Source organism: Phacochoerus africanus, chromosome 9, assembly GCF_016906955.1.
Source record: "Phacochoerus africanus isolate WHEZ1 chromosome 9, ROS_Pafr_v1, whole genome shotgun sequence".
Lineage (NCBI taxonomy): Eukaryota > Metazoa > Chordata > Mammalia > Artiodactyla > Suidae > Phacochoerus > Phacochoerus africanus.
The window spans coordinates 114713044-114740304 of record NC_062552.1 but is presented as its reverse complement, the minus strand read 5'-3'; the positions used below and the strand labels follow the sequence as shown (position 1 = coordinate 114740304).

The window sequence follows — 27261 nt, the reverse complement described above, 5'->3', positions numbered from 1 at the left end:
GGCTGATTGCTTCCAGGTGGTATGAACACTTTAAATTGTTCCTTGAAATATGGATATAAGTCAGGTAAAGGTGGTTTTATCTTTTTTTTTTTTAACACATTTTGTGCTTTGACTTTATTTGAACTACCATGAAACTTAAGTTGAATGGCATTTGTCTTTTTTTTTTGTTTTTAAAGTTAAAAATTCCTTAATTTTTTATTCCTGGTACCACTACCACAATTTACAGGGCAATATACCTGATGTAATGAAAAGAAAAAGAAAAAGACAAAGCGACAACAGATAAAAGACCTCAGGAATGTACATCTAATTGACACTACATTGCATTAATCAATAGCTGCACTTTTTGCAAACTGTGGCTATGACAGTCCTGAACAAGAAGGGTTTCCTGTTTAAGCTGCAGTAACTTTTCTGACTATGGATCATCGTTCCTTCTGTGGCAGATTTTTACAGTTCCTCTAATGCATTTGGGACGACTGTCTCAAAGTAACCTGCAGCTTTCCTGACAACTCCTCGCTCTCTTTCCTGCTAAGAACTGTAGCCCTTTTCTGCTGAGTTTTTAGAACCTTCTGCTACCATATCCACCACTTCCACCACCAGATCCATAACCACCACCATAGGGACTGCCCGAGCTTCTTCCACCAAAACTGCCCCCCTTCATGGGTCCATAATTTGATTGCTGTTGTCCACTATAATTTCCAAAATCATTATAGTTCCCACCGCCACCATAGTTGTCACCTCCAAAATTTCCTCCTTCATTGTAACCATCATATCCTCCACCACCGCCACCATATCCACCACCTTGGTTCCCATATCCTAGTCCACCACCACCACCGCCTCCTCTACTACTATAAACAGGACCACCACCATAGTTGCCACCATCACCTCCAAATCCATTATATCCACCATCGCCTCCTCCATAACTACCCCTGCTGCCACCACCTCCAACACCATAACCTCCTCTTCCACCAAAGCTTCCACCACGGCCAAAGTTGCCTTTATCACCTCCAAAGTTTCCTCCACGACCCACAAAGTTGCCAGATCCCCCTCCACGACCTCTCTGTGATCCAGCAGATTGCATTTCTTGTTTAGAACGGGCCTCTTTTCACTTCACAATTATGCCCATTTATAGTGTGGTATTTCTGAACAACAATTTTATCAACTGTATCATGATCATCGAAAGTTACAAAAGCAAATCCTCTCTTTTTCCCACTCTGCCTGTCTTCCATAACTTCTATGGTTTCAATTTTGCCATACTTTTCAAACTAGTCTCTCAAATTGTATTCCTCTGTGTCTTCTTGAATACCACCAACAAAAAATTTTCTTCACTGTTAGATGGGCACCAGGCTTTACAGAATCCTCTCTAGAAACAGCTCTCTTTGGTTGCACTACACGTCCATCAGCCTTGTGTGGTGGAGCACACATTGCTGCATCCACCTCTTCAACACTAGAGTAAGTCACAAAACCAAATCCCCTGGAACGTTTTGTTTGGGGGTCTCTCATCACCACACAATCTGTAAGTGTGCCCCATTTCTCAAAATGTTCTCTTAAACTATCATCTGTAGTTTCAAAGCTCAGACCACCAATAAACAGTTTTCTCAATTGCTCTGGTTCCTTTGGATCATGGCCCTCTTCCCCCCGGCGGCGGCGGCGGCGGCGACGGCCGTAGTCGGGCCGGGGACCGGGCGGCGGTTTTACCTCCATTCTGAGACCGGACTCGCCTCTTCCAACTCGAGTTCAATATGGGACCGAGAGGAAGAGGCGGGGCCAGTGAATGGCATTTGTCTTAATTCTGCCCAGTTATAGAACAAATATGCCTAGCTAGATGTTTGTGCTAATTTTACTTACTCAAGCCATTTCCATTGAAGTAGCCTCATTCTGTCTATTGCATTGTTCGTGCCAAGTCTAAGCTCTGTCATGTTGCAATTCTTCTAACACTGTATCTGTAATGTAAAAATGTATGATGTGCTACAAGTTTTATTCATAATAAACTAAGTTATAGCCTATTATAACCTAAAAAAAAATTGTTCCTTTATCCTCGTATTTCTGCTAGCAGGCTTCATGAGATTCAGATTCGATTTTTTTTTTTTTAAATCAAGGATAGTTCACAAGTGGTGAAATGTATTTTCTAACCAGAAAAGATCCTTTGAACTTGAGAGGAACTATAATTCTTTGATATTCCTAAAATATTTAAAATGATAAATTGATTGAAGTTTGTACATCTCACTGGCTTTGCGTCAGTCTTGCAGTCACAGCTCACATAATAGCAAATATTCATGACATGCTTTCCGAGAGCCAAGGAAGTAGACTAAGCACTTTACCTTTATGCTCATTTAATCTTCTAAACATTTTGCAGAGGAAACTCTCCACAAAAAAATTAATCAATAGTCAGTTGAAGAAAGAAATGGAAAATTTTTATTTGAGCCAATTTGAGGATTATAATCCAGGAGGTAATCTCAGAGAGCTCTGAGAACTGTTCCAAAGAGGTAAAGGAGGAGACCAGGGTCTATGTGATTTTGGTGAAGGGTTACATACAAACAAATTCTCTTTATTCAGGTCATCTTGGTAGACTGTTCCTACTATTTGCGAGAAACAGATATCTTAGGTAATGGTTTTGGTGCTTTTCTAAGTCTAGGAAGACACAAGAAACTGGGTTCATAAAAATTTCTCCTGGAAGCTCCCTTGTGGTGAAGCGGGTTAAGGAGCTGGCATTGCTGGAGTTGTGGAGCGCAAGTGTGGCACGGGTTTGATCTGTGGCCCGGGAAATTCCACATGCTGCAGGTGTAGCGCCCCCCCAAATTTTTTTCCTGAAAATATCCAACTATCTGTGGGTGAGTTCTGTCAGTTTTCCCAGAGCACAGAATGCCTCCCTCATCCTGATATTTGCCCCGAGTTCTTCTCAGGAATTCCTTTCAGTGACCGTAGTGGCTACTGACTGACTCGATTCTTGTAGAACTGGGGATGGTGGGCAATATTCTTTTTTTTTTTTTTGCTTTCCTTTTTTCTTTACTTTCTTTCTTTTTCTTTTTTTCTTATTTTTGTGCTTTTTAGGGCTGCACCTGTGGCCTATGGAAGTTCCCAGGCTAGGGGTCGAATTGGAGTTACAGCTGACAGCCTCCACCACAGCCACAGCAACACCAGATCTGAGCCGCATCTGTGACCCAAACCACAGCTCTCAGCAATGCCGGTTCCTTAACCCACTGAGTGAGGCCAGGGATTGAACCCGCAACCTCATGGGTTCCCAGTCGGATCCGTTTCTGTTGCACCATGGCATGAACTCCAATATTCTTTATTTTATAACCCCTTCCCTTTTTGCCTTAATTTTGACCGAAGCTTGGGAGGCATTTCATGACCTAGTTGTCCCAAGGTGCTAGGAATACTCATTCCCAGGTCAGGCAAGGATTTCTTTGATAGGCCACTAGATGTGCTATCAGTAGACTAGGCCACTTTAACAAAAAGCCTCTGGACCACCTGTCTTCTAGTCTGCTGTAGTCCAGGAAATGCTTCCCTCTTGTTTCTTCCTATGTCCGAGTAATTCTATTACCATCATCGATCTTACAGAACTGTGTGTTTGATCAATTGCTTCAAGTCATCTAATTGTTGCTGAAACCCAGCCTCTGTATATCAGCACTGAATTGAATCATGGAGACAGAGTTTGGGGTGAAGTAGAAAAGAATGGCTTTATTGCTTTGCCAGGCAAACCAGGCCACAGCAGGCTAGTGTCCTGAAAACTATGCTCCAGTCTGGAGGAGAGTAATGAGGAGTCTTATAGTAATGGTTCAAGTAGAAGGATGTGATCAGCTTATGAGGTATTTGGGAGTCAGCATCATCAACCTTCTGGTTCTAACTGGTCTGAGGTCTACGTGCATGTGGGCAGCTTATAGTTAACTTCTTCCACCTGGATGGGGGTTCAGTTTCTGCAAAACAGCTCAAAAAACATGGCTCAGAATATCATCTATAGTCCTTGAGGGAGAACTAAAGGTCCTCGACTTTTTTTAATGGCTGAAGTGTAATTATTTTGTCCTGCTTGACTCTTTTCCTTTCTTTTTGCATTTTCTCACTTCTCTGATTAACTTTATTCTTTGATTAAAGTCTTTCTACAAACAATAGGCAGGTGGAGAATGTAGGTGGGGCTCTATTCTGGGAAGGCCCTATAGGGTCCTGCTTAGTTGCATAATCATTGTTAATTTTATCTGAGGCTCCGTCACACATTGGTAATGCAAGAAACAATCTTGTAAAACAGGTGGAATGCAAGTGATATAGCTAGATGTAATATAGCTATTAACATTAATAAGGAATGCATGTAATATAGCTAGTAATATTAATAAGGTCATAAGCAGATATTTAAGCCAAGAACTTCCATAAAGTGTGGCCCAGTATTCTCCCCAGGTCATTTGACCAGTCTGCTCTGCACCCATCACTGTCTTTCAGGGAAATGATAGATTGGGATTGTACATAAAGTTCACCAAAGATGCTGCACATACCAGGTGAGTGGTGGGTCATTGGTGACCTCTTACAGGATTGAGAAAGGAATGTTATCTTCTAAGGAATTAGGAGGCTGGCGCCAGAAAAAGAAAAATGGATCTTTTGAGCAGGTATTTCTGCCATTGGGGAGGTCTGGTGAATGTGTAATGCAGGTGCACAATGGCATACTAGAAGGGAGGGAGGAGGTGCAAATTCGCAAAAAATTTTGTTTACATTTTTCTTATTTTTCCTAAAAATATGAGTTTTTATTCCATCAAAACTAAAGCTTAGGGAATTTGATTAATTTGACCCAGTCAGGAAGTGACATTGTGAACTCCAGGGGTAATCAGAGTCTCAACTTCAGAGTCTAACATTCTCTGCTCTGAACAATTGCATCTCCAATCACATCATTTTCTCACAGAATCCTGCGGGTACTAATTACAGGGAAGAGGTGCCGCTCTCTCACTACGCCCCGCCCTTTTCCCCCTCCCTTTCCGCCCCGCCCCTCCCCGCCCCGCCCCCGCGGTCTGGCTCAATCCGGAGGAAGCACAAGAAAACCACACTTCCCAGAGTGCATTGCGACGGCAAAGGCCTTACTACCGGTATCCTTTGCCTGGCGCCATTTCTGTGGCGTGAAGAGGCCCTGCGTGCGGCCTGCGATCATGGCGCTGTTCCCCGCCTTCGCCGGCGTTAGTGAGGCTCCCGATAGCGGGAGCTCCAGGAAAGGTAAGCACACAAAAGGGATAAAGAAGGCCCTCGGCGGGCTTAGGACGGAGTTTCTCGGGCCAGGGTCTTGGCCCTTGCCTTGGATTTGTTTATCCATTTGTATCCCACAGTTCTCTGCGGCTTTGCAAGGCCTTCTGGGAAGAGCAGCTGCTCCGGTCCGGCTTCTGGGCAAGGTTGTAGAGCTCGGGAGAAAGACCGGCCAGGAGAGCTCCGGGAGCTGGGGCTTCCATGTAGTCATATTGTTGAACCCTTTCTCTCGCAGAGCCTCAGTGATTTCACGTAAAAGGGAAACAGTGGTACTCCACATCTCGAGGAGACTCCTGATGCAAACGCTGGATGTCCTTATTACAGCTTGCTTGCTTCTCTGTTTTACTTAGTTCTGAATTGCTAGTTGGGTTCGTAGTTTTTGGCCGACTGAGAGTTGGGGAACCTGACCCAGTCAGGAAGTGTATGAACTTGAGTGGAATCAGAATCCCAACTTCCTAAAACTTTCTGTTCTGAACAATTGCATTCCAACCCTAATCCCTTTCTCTCCAGGTGGGCATAGCTGCTAGGAATAAACTAATACTTACTTACTGCCAGGTGATGACATTATCTATTTCATTTAAGCCTTGAATGTTCCCAGGAGGTCTGCATTGTTAGAGGTTGTGGCACATAGTAGTAATTTAAAGTAATTAATCCTAAATCATTCACTTCTGGGGCAGAGTCTGTGCCTGGCACCTCTACTGTATCCTCATGGTTCCTACAGTTGTTTTTTGGGGGAAACATTTCTCATAATTGTGAGTAATTTCTTATGTAATTAGTGTAATTTTGGTCACTTTACTGTAACATTCATGTACTCAGTGTTTGTCTGTTCGGTGCAGCATACTTAGCCCCTAGCACAGGCCCAACATAGAGTAGGTGTTCATTAAGTATTTGCTGAACAGACAGACCAATAGTAGGTACTTTAAAAAAAAGTATATGCAAGATGTACATACAAGATGGAGTGTTGTAGATGACACAGGTGAACTACAGAGATAGTGATTTTTGTTGGGCAGTTCAAAGAAGGCTTTAGAGGAGCTGACTTTGGGGATGAGTCTTCAGGACAGTAGGATTTGGACAAATAGGGATAGTGGAAGGGCATCCCAGGGCCTTCAAAGGCAGGCAGGAAAGAAAGCATGAGACCTGTGCAAAGAATGGCAGATTGTTCAGTTTGGAAATTGAGATTTGTAAAGAGGAGCCTTGGGAAATATGGTTGGAACTGGTGATAAGGAATGATACTGACTTGAATAACAGGCCAAGGATTAATCCTTTTGTTTTGGGAGCATGAAATGCCAGGTGTACAGGGGAGTGTTGCTCTTGTCATTTATCTTAACTAGTGTTTATTGGATGTTTTCTGGGTACTCAGCAGCCAGGGTAATGTTTGTAAAAGAGCTTTTTGTAAAGTACTGTATTTTTTGGAGTTCCTATTGTGGCTCAGTTGTAAAAGCCTGACTAATATGCATCAGGACATGGGTTCGATCCCAGGCCTCGCTCAGTGGGTTAAGAATCCGGTGTTGCTGTGAGCTTTGGTGTAGGTGGCAGGTGTGGCTTAGATCTGGCATGGCTGTGGCATGTCAATCTGGCAGCTACAGCTCCAATTCGACCCTTAGCCTGGGAACTTCCATAATGCTGTGGGTACGGCCCTAAAAAGACACACACACACACACACAAACAAAAAAAAAAAACCACCCCCAAACAAAAAACAAAAACAACTATTTTTAAAAATTAAAAACATTATTGGTCATGATAAAATTATAATTCTTTAATATCACCTAATTGCTAGTCAATATTCAAATTTCCCAAGTTGTTTCAAAAATGGCCTTTTACAGTTGGTTTAAGTCAGTATCCAAAGGAATCCAACACTGCATTTTGTGGCTATATCTCGGAGGTCTCTTTTTAATATAAAACAGTTTCTTCCTCCCATCTTTTTTCCCTTGTGATTTATTTGTTGAGGAAACTGGGTCATTTGTCTTGTAGACATTTCCCACCAAATCCTTGTGGTGTTTTTCCACATGCTTCGCTATTCTAGTATTTTCCTGTAAATTGGTAATTAGATCTAGAGAGTTAATTAGATTCATATATATTTTTTCTTGAAAATACCTCATTGCGGGTACCGTGCACTTACTGTTGAACCACATCAGGAGAATGTGCTGTTTTGTTTTCCTCTTTTAGTGGTAAGATTGATCAGTGGGTTCCTGGAGGGCCTGACTCGTCCATTATGAAGCTGCACATCAGTCTTTCACCTAATAATTTTTGCAGCCATTGATGAATATTGCTTAGATCCACTATTTCTTTGAGGTTATAAAATGGTTATTTTCTATTTTTAGCATTCCTCCTGTAGATGATCATTAGTGTCAATTATTCTATAAAGAACTTCTTCTCAACACTGCATTTTGTGGCTATATCTTGGAGGTTGGGATACCTTGAAATACAGTTGAGGCAGGAAAGGCCAGATGAATGCTTGATTTGTTCCCTTTGTCAGTTTTCAGAATGAGTTGGGGTCCTGGCAACTTTTAGAGGTGACCAATGAGGTGTTTTCCCCCCTCTTTAAATTATGAACTTGTGAATTTTTGGCATATTTATATTTCTTTTTTTTTTTTTTGTCTTTTGTTGTTGTTGTTGTTGCTATTTCTTGGGCCGCTCCTGCGGCATATGGAGGTTCCCAGGCTAGGGGTCGAATCGGAGCTGTAGCCACCGGCCTACGCCAGAGCCACAGCAACGCGGGATCCGAGCCGCGTCTGCAACCTACACCACAGCTCACGGCAACGCCGGATCGTTAACCCACTGAGCAAGGGCAGGGACCGAACCTGCAACCTCATGGTTCCTAGTCGGATTCGTTAACCACTGCACCACGACGGGAACTCCGCATATTTATATTTCAATCCATTGCGAATATTATTTTTCTAGTGCTCAAATTGTCCCATCTTTGGCTAATGAGGGCCTGATCAAGTTGGGCCTTTGTCTTTTTGACATAACCCAGCTGTCTTTAATTGATTCCTTGCTTTCTGCCTTAAAAGCTGCGCAGAGCTTATAGTGCTTATGTATTTTGTTATGGCCTGGAATTGACCATTTCTCAAAGGAACCCTGGTTTCTTTTAGTGGCAAATTGGTGAGGTTATGTTAAAACCACAGATTGGGTGTTAGGAGTACTCATTGCACTGAATTGTTAATACCTCTAAACATTTTCGGTGACCAGAACCAGGAAGAGAAAAATACATCATGAATTCGTATTGCTCTTTCCAGTCCACATTTAAGGTTGATTGATTGATTGATTTGGCAGCACCTGCAGCAAATGGAAATTCCTTGGGCCAGGGGTTGACTCCTAGCCCCAGCTGCAACCTGTGAGGCGGTGCTGGGCCCTTGAACCCACAGTGCTGGGCTGGGGATCAAACCTGCACCCCTGGCAACCCGAGCCATAGCAGTTGGGTTCTTGACCTACTGTGCCACAGCAGGAGCGCCAAGACTGTGAGATTTTTAAAATTGATTTCTTTGATTTACTGTTTGTGTTTCTTTCCTCATATGCTGAAAATCTTAATTCTTTGTGTCGCTTGTCCAATTATTTATATGCTAAAAATGACAATAGTAATATGACTAGTACTAAATAGTTCAATATTTCTTTATACTTCTACTTTGTCCCTGGCTATATATCCCGCAGCCCATGTGCTATCAAATTACTGTGTTATAAATTCACTTGAAATAAATTTTTTGTGTGGTTTCCTTACCAGTTGGATGTATAATTAGGCATATTTGTTTTCAAATTTTAGGGATTGTGTTTTTCTTCATTTTGATTTGATCCTGTTTTATTATGTGGAACATTTACATGCTTCTGAAGTTGAAGTTGAAAATATGTGTAAACCAGGTATATTCAGAGGAAAAACTTCATCTCTGTTCTCTAATCCTTCCCTACGGGTTAGAATTTTTATTAGTCAGTGATATCCTTCCATTTTTTTCCTCCTTAATATGAACAAGTACAACTGCTTTTTTTTTTTTTTTTTTGTCTTTTTAGTACCGCACCCACTGCACATGGAGGTTCCCAGCCTAGGGGTCAAATTGGAGCCGTAGCTACTGGCTTACGCCACAGCCACATCAACTTCAGGTCCGAGCCATGTCTGCGACTTCACCACAGCTCACAGCAACACCAGATCCTTAACCCACTGATTGAGGCCAGGCATCTTGCGTCCTCATGGATTCATTTCTGCTGAGCCAGGATGGGAACTCTGCTCCTTTCTGTTTCTTAAATGTGTGGTATTTGCATTCAAATCCCAGGGATCACTCTGCAGTGGTGCAACCTATGAGGCAATGCTGGATCCTTTAACCCACTGCCAATATAGAATGGAGCATAGAAGTCTTCCTCACTTGTTGTGACTGGTACACAGAGCTCCATCATGTGGATGCCACATACCTTATTCTGCCAGTTCCCATTAAGGACATTTGGACTGTTTTTGGTCTTTTATTGTGAAAAATAGAAGCACTATACTTTTGATCTTATTTTAAAAAATATTTTTTAAAAATATTGTAAAAATATTTTTTAAAAATATTGTAAAAATACAAGATGGTGTTAGTAATGGTGGGTGCAGAGTTTCAATTAAAATGAAAAGTTAAGGAGTTCCTATTGTGGCTCAGTGGGTTGAGAACCTGACTAGTATCCATGAGGATATGGCTTCCATACCTGGCCTCGGCTCAGTGGGTTAAAGGATCCGGCATTGCTGAGAGTTGCAGTGTAGGTTGTAGACAAGGCTTTCAAGTGAAATTTTTTCACTTGAAATAAATTTTTTGTGTGGTTTCCTTACCAATTGGAAACCTATACTTAGGCATAGATTAACCTATACTTAGGCATATTTGTTTTCAAATTTTAGGGATTGTGTTTTTCTTCATTTTGATTTGATCCTGTTTTATTATGTGGAACATTTGCTGTGGCTGTGGTGTAGGCCAGTGGCTGCACCTCTGGTTGAACCCCTAGCCTGGAAACTTCTATATGCCGCAGGTGTGGCTCTTAAACTCCTGGGTAGGAAAGGTGAGCAATACTAAGGCAAGTGAAAGTGGCTCTGTTCTCCACTTGGTAGGTACTGTTCACAGGCTAGGACTTAAGTAGGCCTCACACTCAGCAAAGGGTTTTGAGGAGGCTAAATTTAGCAACATTGATTCTCTCAACAAACAGGTAAGGTAGGCTTCTCTTGTGTTAGGAGCAGCCCAGAGTCTCTGGTGTATGATCCCTCCCACTCTCGGGCTTTTATCCCCTATGCCATCAGACTTATTTAGGATTGTCTGCTCTAGAACATTGTTGCTTGGGAATCAAGTATTTGGCAGAATTGGGATGGAAGATAAGAAGCAGGTGTAGTGTTCATGTTTGAGGAAGAAACTAAGCACATCCCCCCCCCCCCCGCAAACCTGTTCTTCCTCTGTCCACATATCAGAAAATGTCACCTTCATTCTCCAAAGCCCAAACGTATGCATACCTGAACTTCCTGTTTCCCTCAGTTCTTACCAGTCCTTCCAAACTTTTTTTTTTTTTTTTGCTTTTTAGGGCTGTACCTGCAGAATATGGAAGTTCCCAGGGTAAAGGTCTAATCGCAGCTATAGCTGCTGGCCTACAGCATAGCAACACCGGATCCGAGCAATGTCTGTGACCTACACCACAGTTCTTGGCAACACCGGATCTTTAACCCACTGAGCCGAGGCCAGGGACGGAACCCACGTCCTCATGGATACTCGTCAGGTCTTAACCCGCTGAGCCACAACGGGAACTCCCCTCCAAATTACTCTTAAATTCATTAGTTTTCCTCTCTTCTCACTGCCACTGCAAAATTTTTGTCACTGTCATCCCCTGGATTATTAGAATGGCCTCCTAATAGTCTCCCCATTGTTAGTCCTACTTTCATTCCCTGAACCACTCTCCACACTGTAGCCAGAATTTTAAAATTACTTATTTAAAAGTGCTATGTGCCATTCACTGATATAAATACTCTTGTGTTGTACTGCCTGAGGCATTCAGAATTCTTGCTAGGGATCAAACCCAAGGCACAGAAGTGATGACACTGGATTTTTTTTTTTTTTTTTTTTTTTGCTTTTTAAGGCCACATCCACAGCATATGGAGGTTCCCAGGCTAGGGGTCAAATCGGAGTTATAGCTGCTGACTTATGCCACAGCCACAGCAATGCCAGATCTGAGCTACATCTGTGACCTACACCACAGCTCACTGCAACACCAGATCCCTAACCCCTTGAGCGAGGCCAGGGATTGAACCTGCAACTTCATGGTTTCTAGTTGGATTCCTTTCCACTGTGCCACAACGGGAACTCCAACACTGGAGCCTTAACTCATTGAGCCACCATGAAATTCCCTCTAAATGCTTTAAAAATATGTATTAACTCATTGAATCCTCATGAAAACCCTGTGAAGTCTATACTATGATTTGCATTTTTAAGGAGGAGGAAACAGACACAGAGCTGGGATTTAGGTTCAGGCAGTCTAGCTCCAAAATGGATGCTCTTAAACACTATTCTTTGCTGCTGATCTTTAAACACTGGGCCTGATTTTGTCACCCCTGCTTAGAAGTCGCAGGTATTTTCCCATTGCTCTTAGGGTAAACACAAACCAATATTTTTTTTTAACCTAAGCCTCTTCAGCTTCATTTGGCTCCTGCTCCCCTATTTCCCAGTGGTCCAGCTGTAGCAGCTTCCTGCTGTTTCCCAGAGTCATGCTTTTTTTCTTTTTTGCTTTTTAGGGCCGAACCTGTGGCCACAGCCACAGCAATGCCGGATCCAAGCCACATCTGTCTCTTACACCACAGATCACGGCAACACAGGATCCTTAACTCACCTCCTCATGGATACTAATTGGGTTCATGACCAGCTAAGCCTCAATGGGAACTCACTGAGAGTCGTGCTTTCTCACTTCAGGCTTTCATACAAACACTTCCCCTGCCCAGATGCTTCCTAGGAGCATATCTGCGTGCCTTTTCCTCATCCTTTAGGTCTTATTGAGCTCTTCTCCCAGGCAGCTTTCTCTGAGCCATACATTGTTTGAATTAGGGAACCTCCTTACGTGCTCTCATTGTACCTTGTATATTTTCTCTGTCTGGGCATTCGTCTCATCACATATATGTGACTGCTTGTGTGTCAGCTCCCTGAAGCCTCTGTTGGATTTCTCCTGCTCGCTGTGTATTCCCAGCACCTAGAACAATGCCTGACTCTCTGAAAAAGTGGTGAATGAAAGAGGAGACTCGGAGAGATTAAGTGTTTCGTTCAGAGTTGCACAGCTAATAAACAGTAAATAATTGGACTTGTGTTTGAGCACAGGTCCTTCTGACACCAGAAGGTGTGTTTAAAGCACACTGTGATATTGGAATGTTGGGATTTGGTTGTTTAAAGTTTGTCTTTGGGACCCCTGGGTGTCCTCAAATTGTAGGTTAACTCTGTGGAAGGACTGACTTTGCTTAGGTTCTCTGTAATCACCATCATGAACACACTTCTTTGTTGTGTTTGCTGGTGCTTTTTTTGTAGGAATGCTTGTGCTCTCAGAGTCTTTGTCAGAATCAAGGGTTTCCATCAAAATGAAGGGCGTGGCTCATTCTTTTTAAAGGAATAACCTTCTTCCCTAATGTATGTACACATATATAAGTTTATATAGTCAGCCTTAGAAATGTCTTTTGAATTATCCCTGGTGCTCATCCCTGAGTTCAGGTAAACTAATGATCAGTGCTCTTTTGTTATACAGGTTTTCCCCACTATCTGAAGGTAGTGTTCCAGTGAAACCTTTCATAAGCTAAAATGGCATAAAGCAGAGAAACATTTAGGACATGGCTTGCTAAGGGATGCGCTGAGTCTATCAGGAATAAGCATGGGTACTCAGAGTTCAAAGCCACGGTGACTCGACACTGAGATGCTTAGTGTAGTTCCTCGGGGAGGAGTTGTGCGATGCCATTGTCGCTGCTTAAGGCCTTTCTGAGGGCTCGTTGCAAAACGACGAAGGCTAGTCTTGCTTGTCACTTTTTTGGATTTCTTTTGGTTAATGAAAATAGGTACTAATATAGGTCTTTGATAAGAGCAAATTGGTGTAAAGTGAACTTTGGAAAACGAGGGTATACCTGTAATACGATGGGGAATGGGTGTAGAGCAAGAATATTTTCTCACTGTGATTAAAAGATTGCTTTTAAAATTTAAATATTCTATCCTCTATCTGTAGTGGAATTGAATTAAAGCATTTTCACTAGCTATGGAGAAAGAGAATATATATAAAAACCTTACATAATCATAAAAAGCATTTCAGCTTGAAGTGTTCAGTGATGATTCATTGTATTACTTTCTGCAAAATCACAGATGATATGGTCCTTGCAGATATCTGCCTGGTTTTATTAGGCAATGGTTCTAAAGTGGCTTTTCTGCCTGCTATTTCCACCCTTCTTCCTTTCTTAGATATGTGTATAGCAAGATGCTAATTTCCAGGGGCGTTTCACTCTGTGACTTTACTAACCCGCAGGGACCAAACTCGTCTGTCTTAAAGCCCAGGCAGGCGGGCTCCTGTTAGTCTTCTCTGTAGCATGTTATATCCTGCTTGGCGTTAACACAGTTATATCTAAATACCTATTTGGCATTTGGAGATTGTCGGAGGGTGTTAGTAAATGACAGAAAAGGACTTTACATTCTGATTAATAAAGCATCTTTTTTGATCTCAGATAATGTTCCAGGATTCTGTGTAATTAAAACTTAACACAAATGCATTATGTGAACACTTAATATTATGATTAAATATCAGTACCATGTGAGCAGGGACTTGTTCACCATTGTGCCCCCAAAGCCTGGAACTGAGCTTGAACACATAGGTATTCTGTTCTTTACTGATTAAATCTGCATTCACAATGAAGACTGGAAGAATTCTAAGGTTGTACTTTATCCCTAGCTAATGGGATGCTTTTAACAATTTCACATTCTTTCAGTTCAGTAAATTAGATGCAGAGATATGGTTTGGATGCTCATTCATTTTATTTATTCAGTAGCTATTTATTGACTCCAGTTACTTTGTATCAAGGCACTGTGTTGGGTGTTGGGAGCTGGGAATACAGGAGTGACTACTCATGGCTCCTATCCGCATGTTGCTTTTGGTTTGAGAGGAAGGGAGTGGGGAAGACTGGAGGCAAGCTGTAAACTTGGAGGCAAGAGTTGTAAACCAGTTAGTATATTTGGCGGCAGAATATTTGGGTTTTGTCTTTTCCTTCTTGTCTGTGGCCACTCTCAGTAGTGTCATAGTAATCATTACTTGTCTGGTCCCTGTAAGAACTTGAGTTGTTAACTTTTGGCTTAAAATATAGTGGGAAAACTTGACATGCACATAATGAGGTTACAGTATGAAAATTGCCATTATATGGAGTTCCATCATGACTCAGTGGTTAATGAATCCGACTAGGGACCATGAGGTGGCGGGTTTGACCCCTGGTCTTGCTCAGTGGGTTAAGGATCTGGCATTGCCATGAGCTGTGGTATAGGTTGCAGACGGGCTTGGATCCTGCATTGCTGTGGCTGTGGTGTAGGCCAAGTAGCTGTAGCTCTGATTGGACCCCTAGCCTGGGAACCTCCATATGCCGCGGGTGTGGTCCTAGAAAAGACAAAAAGACACACAAAAAAATTGCCATTATAACCTGTATCAATTGCCAGGAGACTTAGGAAGAGCAACTCCTTAGTTGTTTTGAGGGTTTTTTTGGGGGGTGTTTTTTTTTTTTTTGGTCTTTTTAGGGCCACACCCATGGCCTATGGAGGTTCCCAGTCTAGAGATCCAATCAGAGCTACAGCTGCCTGTCTACACCACAGCAACTTGGGATCTGAGTTGCGTCTTCAACCTACACCACAGCTCATGGCAACGGCAGCTCCTTAGCTGTGGAGGTGAAGAGCAGCACCATGGCCTGGTTAGTGAGGACAGGGTGGGGGATCGCAGATCCGGGGGTTCAGAGGTGTACCATGACTTCTAGGCCATGTGACCTAACTTCTCTGGACCTCTAACTGGATCTGTGACTGAGGGAGATATCCAGGTTGTGCTCAGAGAGCCTTCTCAGACCCACTTCCTCCCTGTGAAGCCCCAGCAAGAACACCCTGCCTTTTCTGTTCTCATGTTGGACTTTCCTGAAAAATTTTATTTGAACAGTAAGTTCCTTGGTTAAAGTTTGAAAATCTCTGGACTAGATGATCTCCCAGATTTTTCTAGGCCTAAGAGCTAATGATTATTACTTTTAATATTCCACACATGTTCATTGGTAATATGCCAAAGCGGGGGCAGGGGGCAGGAGCAACTTCCCATCGGGCAAAAGTACCTTTTTCCTTAGCCTGGGACTCTCCATGTGCCGCAGGTGCTGCCCTAAAAAGACAAAAAGAAAGAAAAAGGAAGGGGCAGAGTTCACTGGTGGTGAAGCAAGTTAAGGATCCAGTGTTGTCACTGCTGTGGCATGGGTTTGATCCTTGGCCTGGGAACAGCCACATGCCACAGGCGCAGCAAAAAAAGAACTAGGAAAGGGGAGGGATAATTTTGGGATTAACAGATACACACTACTATATATAATAAATAGGAGTTCCTGTTGTGACTCAGCAGTTAATGAACCCAACTAGCATCCATGAGGACATGGGTTCGATCCCTGGCCTTGCTACTGGGTTAAGGATCCAGTGTTGCCATGAGCTGTGGTGTAGTTTGCAGACAGTGGCTTGCATCCCTGTGTTGCTGTGACTGTGGCATAGGCTGGCGGCTTCAGCTCTGATTAGACCCCTAGCCTGGGAATCCCCATATGCCTTGGGTGTGGCCCTGAAAAGACAACAATGAAAAAGATGTAAAATGTTTAACCTCTTGCTTGGCCTACAGTAGGCACTCGATAAGTTAGATCTCCTCTCTTCTTTCCCTTTTTCGTGCTTTATATTGTACTTTTCTCTTTAGGAATTTCCTTCTTTCTCCCATCTCCTTTTTTTCCACACATATTAAACTCCTACTGGAGTGTATGCCAGGCATTGCTCTCAGTGCTGGTGATGCAGCAGTGACTAAAAGAAGGAACCATATCATGGAACATACATTCCAGTATCTCTTCCTGATATGCAGTTACCATCAGGGACTAGAATACAGAATATATACAGAACTCTTACAGTTCAATGATGAAAAGACCACCCATTTAAAAAAATGGGCAAAGAGTTTGAATTACTATTTGTGTTTAAATATGAAGGGATGATAAACACATGAAAAGATTCGCAGCATCATTAGTCACTAGGGAAGTGGAAATCAAAACCGTAATGCAAGAGTTCCTTGGTGGTCTAGTGGTTAAGGAGCCAGTGTTGTCATTGCTGTGGCTTGGGTCGGTGCTGTGGCATGTGTTTGATCATTGGTCCAGGAACTTCTGCATGCTGCTGGCAGACCAAAACAGAAATAAAAAACAACCACAATGAGGAAATACATCACACCCCAGTAGGATGACTATAATCTAAGAGATAGTAAGAAGCTGTCAAGGATGTGGAGAAATTAGAGTCTGCATTCCTTGTTAATGGGAGTGTGAAATAGTGCAGTCAGTTTGGAAAATAGTTGGGCAGTTCCTCAAAATGCTTAACGTGAGTTACCATATGACCCAGCAATTCTTCTAGATACCTACCCAAGAAAACCAAAAATATATTGTGCAAATAAAACTTGTGCATGTGTTCATAGTGATATTACTTTTAACAGTCAAAAAGTGGAAGCAATGGATAATGGATAAAATGTGGCATACCTATAAAATGGAATATTATTCAGCACTAAAGAGGAATAAAGTACTGATACATGCTATAGCATGGATGAACCTTGAAAACATTATGTAAAGTGAAAGAACACAGTTACAAAAGACCACCGTATATTGTAAGATCTTGTTTATGTTAAATGTCCAGAATATGCAAATCTCTAGAGATAGAAAGTAGATTAGTGATTGTGATTGCCGTGGGGTGGGTGGGCAGGGAGTGGGTGATGGAGAGTGACTGCTAATAAGTGTGGGTTTCATTTTGAGATGATGAAAATGCTCTAAAATTATAGTGATAGCTGCACAATTCTAAATATGCTAAAACCCATTGAATTGTACACCATAAATGGGTGAACCTTGTATATAATTTTATATCCCAGTATAACTTTAAAAAATGTAGTTAACTTCTCTCTCTAATTTCAGCCTTTTCCTGGGTTCTTTCTCCTGAGTATGTGAATACACTCTGGCCTCCCATCCTAAAACAAAGCAGGACAAAATACGCCCCTCCCTGGGCCCCCTTGCTATCACCATTCATGCTTTTTTTTTCTTTCTTTCCTTCATAGCTAAAAACCCCTAAAAGTTAGAATATGAGTAATTCAGAAATAGAAGAATTAAATATTAATGGATAAGCAGAAATAAGAAAAATTTTGGACATTTAGCCTCACTGCCCAGAGATAATCATTTTTCATATCTTATAGAATTTTATTTAATTTCAGTATTATTTAGAAAAGTTGACACCTTGTGTTTTTGTTTTCACAGAGGAGGGCCATCATAAGGAAAGACTTAGGTTCAGTTATTACACTAAGGCAGCACTTTGGAATATTCTTTAAAGAAGAAATATCTTAATCTTCTTTAGTAGTATTAAGTATAGTGGGCTTTTATGCATGATTTGATTTTTTAACTTTTTGGAATTGGGGTCATTAAAACCTAATGCTTTGGGTGCTTCCATGCTCATTAGAATGTGGACGGCATTCATATGGCCTTGTTGCACTTTAGGCCACACTCGTTACATGGCTTTTGCTTAAGCTGCAGCCTCATATCACAAGAGGATTTCAGTCTTAAATATCTTAGACTGTGTTAAAGCCCCATGCCCTGTGAAATGAACAATTTCATGGATTCCCTTCAGCTTCTCTGGACTGTTCAAGATGGTCTGGCAGACATTGGTTGTGCATTGGGATGTCAGCTGGTAAGATGGATTTCCTCCTTCAGAAATCAGATTGAGCTAATTTCATTGATCTTTTCTTCCTTTTGCATGTACAGAACTAGACTGGCTGAGCAACCCAAGCTTTTGTGTTGGAACCATAACATCTCTGAGCCGACAAACTGAAGAGGCCACACCACTTATTTCTCAAGGGACAGCACTAACAAGGTAGCTGTTTTTTTTTTGTTTTGTTTTGTTTTGTTTTGTTTTTCCAGGGGCTGTACCTGAGGCATATGGAGGTCCCCAGGCTAATGGGCTAATGGTCGAATTGGAGCTGCAGCTACACCACAGCCACAGCAACACAGGATCTGAGCTGAGCTGTGTCTTTTACCTAACAGAAGCACACGGCAATGCTGGATCCTTAACCCAGTGAGCAGGACCAGGGATTGAACCCAAATCCTCATGGATACTAGTTGGGTTCATTACCGCTGAGCCACAACGGGAACTCTAACAAGATAGTTTTTTGATAGATGGGTTTTTAGTCTCTGTCAGTGTACCATCTATATATAGCTTAGCTTGAATGATGCTCTGTAGAAAACCCTGTGATAAGAGTTAAGTAAAACTCTTCCCTTTACCTCATCTAATGAGGTGATCTTTGACTGTTTTCCCTTACTTCACTCTTATGGATTATCCCCCTTTTCCCCTTTGCATTGCAGTGGCAAGTACATGACACAGTTACTGCCTATAATTAGGCCACAAGGGAAATGGCATCACTGTGATCCTTAAGTAACTTTATTAACCTCATTAGTGACCTTTGGAATATTGTAATTCAGATATGTCTTTAGTTGCATAAAGATAGAAATTGCCTACAAAAATAGAAGGAGCTTGTATAATAACAGAATAACAATAAAATCTCATGAAAACTTTGGGGAAAGCAAAATGGCACACATCTGTACCCAGCTTTGAAGGGATTTTGTTATAGCTCACTGGACTAAGAAATGAACTCTCTCACAAGTGGAGACCCAGTGATCTTACTAATTTGATGAGCCCAGGGAAGCCGTGTACTCTAAAAGCATAAGAGGCCTTTAGAAATTGAGAATAGTTGATGTGTTGGAGGGTGGTGTTTGTAGATATTTCGCTAATGAGGAAGAGCTGGTTGTAACTTTTAAAAACCAGGACCCTGAAATTGGATTGTGATGATCATTGTACAGCTACAGGTGTGATAAATTCATTGAGTAATTAAAAAAAATAATAAATAAAAACCAGAGATAAACCTTTTTTTTTTTTTTTTGCAATAAGGTCATGCTGGCATAATATGTAGGACTGAAAACAAACCTTTTATTGTGTCTTAAAAACTGTGATAAAATAATTGGTAGATTATTTTTCTTTAAAAGTGTGTAGATATGAAAGTGTAGGTTTAGAAGCTATTACGATTAGAATTTCTTCACCTGATGTTATTTTAGGTCCAACTCCTAAGTCTTGAAGGTGAGCTCTAATCCAGAAAGGTGCTGTATAATATATGGTCAAATAGTATGTCTGTGTGGACATTTATAGGATTTCCTTTTACTTATTTGTTAATTTGCATACTTATTTACACATATTCCCTAATTCTCTTTTGAAAATAATTCTAGCATTGATTTTCCTAAACAGGAGTCCTTTGAAATCAGAGCATTCAGATGAAAGTGACACTAACAGAAAGCCCACACAAACAAGCAGAAAGAAGAAGAAAGAGAAAAAAAAGAAAAGGAAGCATCAGCACCACAAGAAAACCAAGAGAAAACGTGGGCAGTCAAGCAGCAGTGGATCCGAGTCAGATACTGATTCTGAAAAGGACAAACCTTCCAGAAGCATCAGAGATGGAAACAAGGAATCAGAGAAACCAAAGTAGGTTTTCTCTTCTCAAAAACCTGTGATTTTTCATATCTTGAATTATTTCTCCCTTGATTTTTGGTGATAAATTAGATATTTGAGTGAATATTTAGCCGCTCAATCAAAATAGAGTCAATAAATACCTTAGTAAAGCTGGGAAAAAGCAGAAAGAGCCCTACCATTAGGTCAACCTAAGAAAAGAAAACTTTCATTTTAAAAAAAGAGTAAGGCCATGATTTTATTTGAGAAATATTGCTGAGGCACAGTAACAATTGTGTCAAAATCTGGTTCCGGCAAAAAGTATACAGGATTTTTGGAAGATAGAGAATGTGCCATTTGCTGGGCATATGGGCTAGTTCACTACTTAGTTTTACATGCATTTATTTATTTTTTATTTTAAAAATTTTATTTTTTAAGGTTTTAACACATTTATTTCGATGTTTTAAAATTTTTAAAACATTAAAAAAAATTTTTATTTATTTCTTTTGGCCATGCCAGTGGCATGTGGAAGTTCCCAGGCTAGGTATCGAACAGCAGAGACAATGCTAGATCCTTAACCCGCTGTGCCACAAGGCAGCTCCTTACATGCCTTCATAAAGAATGAGAAAAATGTCTTTCTCTTTCTTGACATGTCTTCCTTTCAGTCACTCACATTAAAACCCCTGTTGTATTGGGAGTTCCTATTGTGATTCAGCGGTAATGAACCCAGCCTAGTGTCTGTGAGGACGAAGCTTTGATTCCTGGTCTCACTAAGTGGTTGAGGATCTGGCGTTGCTGTGAGCTGTAGTGTAGGTTGCAGATGTGGCTCGTATCCCAAGTAGATGTGGCTGTTGTGTAGGCCGGCAGCAACAGCTCCTATTTGACCCCTAGCCTGCGAACTTCCGTATACCTCAGGCACTGACCTAAAAAGACAACCCCCCCCCCCCGCCCCGTGTTTGCTCCTGCATGTGCTTGCCTGCGTGCTCTCTCTCTCTCTCTGGTTAAGGTTGATGTAGCACTTAAAATAATCATTGCTTTTGTCCTTATTTCACAGCTGTTTAGAATCACTGTGTTGGAGGTACAGAATGGCTCATGACCCCCGACTTCCTTTCCTTGGGGGTTTTCTTTCTCCCCGTGTTTCACTTGTCTGCCCTGGGCATAGCGTTCACAGCGTTCTGTAGATCTGGTCAGTGCAGGTGCTGAGTGACAGCTTTTCCTCTCTGCTAAGTCTGACCTCCTCCTGCGTAGGAGGCACTGTCCCATGTGTGTGACTCGTGGTATGTGGTGAAACTGCTTGAATCATTCCTCAGTTAACTTTTTTCTTTTCTTCGTTCGTGTGGTCTAGAAGAGAGGAAATTTAAGTACCCGTTCGAGGCATACTTTAATAAATTTAGTGCTGTTAAGATTTTTATGACCCTTCAGGGCTTATTTGCTTTAGTTAGGTGCTTATGAGTCCCACTGATGCTGGAGTTTCCATCAGAGGCAGACAACGTGGTCTGCTGGGATCCCTTTGTTATCAGATCAGCATTGGAGAACCACAGGCCTCTGTGGCTCAGAGGATCCAGATTTATTTAGCTCTGTCTACGTCTCAGGTGCTGTGCCTGTAACCCTAGAGGAAGGAAAAATAAAGGAGTCTAGCAGAAAGATTCTGAATTTGACTGAATTTCTGTGGCAGAGCCACTCCTCCCTTCTTACCTTTGTATGCTCTTCCCCACCGGAGGTTAGCGTAGGACCTGATGTGTAATAAACTCTCAGTACATTTTTGTTCTGTGAATGAATGGATGAGTAGATCATTGATTCTTATTAGTATGTCTTCAAAGCAAATACATAATCGTTGTGTGTTGTGAAGACTCATCTTTAACTATTTGTCTTTTTTTTTTTTTTTTTTGCTGAGGAAAATGAGTTTTACAGGATTTCCTAAAACTGTACTAGAACTACCATAAGAACTTGAAAGATAGTAATTTTCAGCCTGTGCTTAACCACATCAGAAGTGATCTTTACAGTCTCTCGATGGTTTTATAATCTAGGTAGCACTTTTTTTTTTTTTTTTTTTTTTTTTAAGGGCTGCACCCGAGGCATGTGGAGGTTCCCAGGCTAGGGGTCAAATTGGAGCTACAGCTGCCGGCCGACACCACAGCCACAGCAACATCAGATCTGAGCCACATCTTCAACCTACACCACAGCTCACAGCAACGCTGGATCCTTAACCCACTGAATGGGGCCAGAGATCAGACCCAAGTCCTCATGGATACTAGTCCATTTCCTTACCACTGAGCCATGACGGGAACTCTGATCCAAATGCACTTTTAAGTTTGTTGATGTTTTGTAGAGTATCCCCATTAAGATTAGGGTGGGTTGTTCTTGTCTTCGTCTTTTACTTTCTTACTGTTCTCTTCTGTAGCCTTTTCCTGGGAAGGTGACCTGGAAGAGTTGTTTGTTTCTGCACAGACAAGGACTAAGACATTAGTGAGTTGTGTCTTCTGTGATATCAGGAAAGCGGTGTCGGGTGTGTGGCCAGCAGGGTGGAGGGGGTTGTGTACCATATGGGGCTCTTATTCAGGGTCATCGGGGGGACAGCTTCCCCAGAGACCATAGCTTCTTGTGACCTTCATTTCCTAGGATGAGCTCTTCACTTTCAGGGTGCAGGTCCTTCCCTGTGCAGCCCGGACCACATCCCGCTTCCCGACTGCAGTACCCAGTAGGCGAGGGATGAGGGCCTCTTACTCCCCAGCGGTGGTCTGCAGCAGGCCCTTCCTCCCCCCTTCCCCTAGCTGGCTTTCCTTTTCTTTCTGGAATGTGTCCATCCCTTTCTCTCCCTTTGCTGCCCCTTTTGATTTTTGTCATCAGAAAACCCTGCACAGTTGTTTCGAAGGGAATATGTTAAAATCACCATGTATTTTTTTTTTTGTCTTTTTGTTGTTGTTGTTGTTGTTGCTATTTCTTGGGCCGCTCCCGCGGCATATGGAGGTTCCCAGGCTAGGGGTTGAATCGGAGCTGTAGCCACCGGCCTACGCCAGAGCCACAGCAACTCGGGATCCGAGCCGCGTCTGCAACCTACATACACCACAGCTCACGGCAACGCCGGATCGTTAACCCACTGAGCAAAGGGCAGGGACCGAACCTGCAACCTCATGGTTCCTAGTCGGATTCGTTAACCACTGCGCCACGACGGGAACTCCAGAATCACCATGTATTTTAACCCGAGATGCTTCTTCGTTCAACAGATATTTATTGAGTAGCTACTATGCGTCCCTGAAATACCATTCCTTGTGTCCCCAGCCAAGAGTGATTTAGAAGTCTTTTGAATCTATTTCTATCTGGGTAGTAGAGCCAAAAACAAAGATGGAACAACAGTTAATGACTGTTTTGACTACTTGAGCAGCTTCTTGTGTTAGCAGCATTACAAACTAATTTAGAGGAAGAAAGATATTAGATGCCAGATCCCTCCCTTTCATTTGACTCCTAGGGAACTGGTTCCATTTGTATCCGAGCTGAAAGTCTTTCAACTCATAAATTGGTTCAAAGGGATAAATAAGGGTCTTGCTCTTACAGCGACTCTCTGCCGTTTATGTAGAGGTTCATCCATATCAACAGAACACCCTACACAGAGCCTGGACTGTAAGCGTGAGACTTAGACCCATGCCTAAGTAGCCTCCACGACTGAACCATACAGAACTGTGGCTTCCTTGTTAAGTTGAATTGGAATAAATTATCTGAGCACTTTCAAATGAGTTAGATAAAGTAAGGGCAGCCTTATCTTTCTTCCTCCTTCCCTCCCTTTCCTTTCTTTCTTAGAAGAGAACTTGTTTATCAATATATTTGAAGATCAAGTTATAATCATTTAAATGAATTATTAAAAAAGAGAGGAGTTCTTGTCATGGCGCAGTGGAAACGAATCCAACTGGGAACCATGAGGTTGCGGCTTCGATCCCTGGCCTCGCTCAGTGGGTTAAGGATCCAGCATTGCCGTGAGCTGTGGTGTAGGTCACAGATGAGGCTTGAATCCTGCATTGCTATGGCTCTGGCAAAGGCCGACAGCTATAGCTCTGATTAGACCCCTAGCCTGGGAATCTCCATATGCCATGGGTGCGGCCCTAAAAAGACAAAAGGCAAAAAACCCACAAAAAACAAAACAAAAGGCACCTATATCCTCTATGTTAATTCTTCCAGAGTAGGTGTCCTCTTGCCATCTCTGTGTCACGTTCACATCTTATGTACTTAGGTGTGCTTGATGCCGAATGGAGTTTGAAATATTTAACCTTCATGTTTCTGAAATGTGAAATATGTGACTGGGAGATTTTTAAATCTAAAATATTTCTCCCTTTTTCTTTCTCACCTTCCTTTGTCTCACAGTCAAGAAAATAATGCTGCTGCTGATAATGGACGTCGCTTTGTTTGGCTTGAGGACATTCAGCCTCTGACAGGAGAAACCTTCAGGACAGACAAGAAACCAGACCCTGCAAACTGGGAGTATAAGTCTCTTTACCGAGGAGATATAGCAAGGTACCCATCCTCGTGACTTTCCTGGTTTTCACTGGGGGGAGGTGGCTTCCTTCTCCTCTGAGCTGTCAGTGTTGTCTCTGTCTGTTTGCCAGCTGCACCCCCTATGGGTGCTCTTGGGTTTTATCCATTCTTAAGTTGTTGAGGCATAAACAGTAGTAGGTGAGTAATCACACATTCTAAAATAAAAGTTTAAACCTGAAGATCAGGTTCCAGGTCAGATTAATCTTATTAAGCCCCAGTGCTTGGCATGATGTAGGTGTTCAGTAGGTATTTGTTCAATGAATGAATCTAAAAATACCTTGAGTTCCCGTTGTGGCTCAGCAGTAACGAACCTGATTAGTATCCATGAGAATGCAGGTTCAATCCCTGGCTCCACTCAGTGGGTTAAGGATCCGGCGTTGCTGTGAGCTGTGGTATAGGTCACAGATGTGACTCGGATCCGGTATTGCTGTGGTTTGTGGTGTAGGCTGGCAGCTGCAGCTCCGATTAGACCCCTAGTCTGGGAACTTCCACATGCTGCAGGTGTGGCCCTAAAAAAAGAAAAAAACAGATAAGAATACCTTGAAATAATTGTGACAAACTCTATAAAGCGTTTGATCTAATCTATACACCATTCTTAAAAATTACAAAAGCCTTTTATTTGTCCATCCCCCACATGCCATTTTTTGAAAATGACATTAAATGGTGATGACTCTTTCAAAATGTTTCTAGCAATACATCACCAGATAATATTAAAGATAGATGATGATATTTGCTTCAGTAATGAGTTTAAAGTTTTCTCCTCTGTCAATCAAAATAATTTGAATCCTCAGTAAACCCTTTAGACACTGAGTATTTTATTGTAAGACATTGTTGGGAACATAATGAGCAGTAATACAATAGTCTCTGTTCCCAAATAGCTTATAGACGAAAACTGAAGGAAGAGAATCATGGACTATATGGCCAAGAGAAGGCCTTTGAAGGTCATTATCATTCTTTATGGGCCAATTACTTTTTTTTTTTTTTCTATTTCTTGGGCCGCTCCCTTGGCATATGGAGGTTCCTAGGCCAGGGGTTGAATCGGAGCTGCAGCCACCGGCCTATGCCAGAGCCACAGCAACGCGGGATCCGAGTCACGTCTGCAACCTACACCACAGCTCATGGCAATGCCATATCCTTAACCCACTGAGCAAGGGCAGGGACCAAACCCGCAACCTCATGGTTCCTAGTTGGATTCGTTAACCACTGCGCCACAACGGGAACTCCCAATTACTTTTTAAAGTAAATTTTAGTTCCCACTGCTTTGGGAAACATATTAATCATGTTTTCACTCATCATGACTTTATCACTCATCACATAAGCAATTCCAACCAAAATTTCCTTTATAATGAGCTTATATCAGTTATTTTTTGTTGCATATTCATATCTCCATACGATCCACTAAATCCTCATGGCAGTGAGTAAATGATTGTCACATTTAAGCATATTTGTACATTTTTGCATTTTTTTTTTTAATTGTCTTTTTCCAGGGCCGCACCCACAGCATATGGAGGCTCCCAGGCTAGGGGTCCAGTCGGAGCTGTAGCTGCTGACCTACACCAGAGCCATAGCAACACCAGATCCGAGCCGCGTCTGCAACCTACACCACAGCTCATGGCAACGCTGGATCCTTGACCCACTGAGCGAGTCCAGGAATCGAACGCACAACCTCATGGTTCCTACTCAGATTTGTTAACCACTGAGCCACGACGGAAACTCCCATTTTTGCATGATTTTAATGCCCCCTAAAGTCTTATGTGGCTTTCCATGCCAGCACAGTATTTGCCCAGATATGGGATACCCAGCCAAGGCTGACTGGGCACACAGTATGTAGCACCATCTGGGGCTCATTCCCTCACTGACATTAGCCTGTCTGCTCCTCAGAGCTGCTTGCGTGGGAGGCGGGCACTCTGATGTAGCCAGCGAGGGAAAGCAGGCTTCAGAGATGAAGTACCTTCTCAGGGTCGTGCACCCAGGAAGCAGGAGAGACGAGATTTAAACCTGCGTTGCTGTGACTTCAAATGTTCTTTCATTGTCTGCAGAGGTCGTGTGGTAGGACATTCTCTAGGTCGGGAAACAGAAAAGTCTGGCCATCCTGCCTTTGCCATTGACTCGTAATGTAATCCTAGGCACACCCTTCGACCCTTCTGAGCCTCCATTTCATCATTTCTGAATTGGGGATTAGAACTCCTCCTGCACCCTGCACTCAAATATCAGAAATATTTGTTACGGAATTAGATATGATATGCAATATAAAGGGTTATTATTTAGTAATAGATAAAAAAGGGAAAACTATTAATGGAGAGTAGCTCTTGAGCCTCCTCTAATGAGTGGCTCAGACCTTACTCAGAAGACTAGTTAGAGACAACTTCATACATCCGCAGAGAGACGACTCCGAAGGGCTTAGGGCGTGGGCGATTTCCTGGTAGTTCACTAACGCTTAAGTGAGGTAGGTCTTGCTGGGAAACAGCTGAACAGCTCGTAGTATGGAAGGTTAGGAAGGTCTTGGTCCCCTGCAGTCTCTGCTGGTCAGAGGGCGGTGGCAAGACGGTGTCAGGCACTGAATCTTCATGCCTTTTTGGAGAGATACTGACAAACCCAGGGCACTGAGAGCAAGGTGAGCAGACGCATGGCTAACACTGTTATGTGAGCCTTAGGTGAGGGCTTGTGGGCATTCGGCCTCTATCAGGGATGTGGTCGCTGTCTCGCAAGCTCTGTCGGACTATCTTTTGGAAGGTGGGTTGGCAGTGCTCTGTGTAACTTGGGAAGGCAGAGCCAGGATTTGGCTCCACATGAAAGCGGCTCGGACAGTGTG

At 42.4% G+C, this 27261-nt stretch overlaps 1 protein-coding gene and 1 pseudogene across 2 annotated transcripts in view; one reads left to right on the top strand and one right to left on the bottom strand.

The window, feature by feature from the left end:
- Positions 1-176: 176 nt before the first annotated feature.
- On the bottom strand, positions 177-1763 carry LOC125135427 (heterogeneous nuclear ribonucleoprotein A3-like; annotated as a pseudogene). Its single transcript, XR_007136960.1, has one exon. The product of XR_007136960.1 is annotated as a heterogeneous nuclear ribonucleoprotein A3-like (transcript).
- A 3288-nt stretch (positions 1764-5051) lies between these two features.
- The window catches only part of NRDE2 (NRDE-2, necessary for RNA interference, domain containing), a 47846-nt gene continuing 25636 nt past the window's right edge, over positions 5052-27261 (top strand). The window contains exons 1-4 of the mRNA XM_047795576.1: positions 5052-5187; positions 18197-18305; positions 19728-19961; positions 24279-24428. Of these exons, the coding sequence (XP_047651532.1) occupies positions 5124-5187; positions 18197-18305; positions 19728-19961; positions 24279-24428 (557 nt within the window). The 5' untranslated portion in view covers positions 5052-5123. The remainder of the gene's footprint in view (positions 5188-18196; positions 18306-19727; positions 19962-24278; positions 24429-27261) is intronic.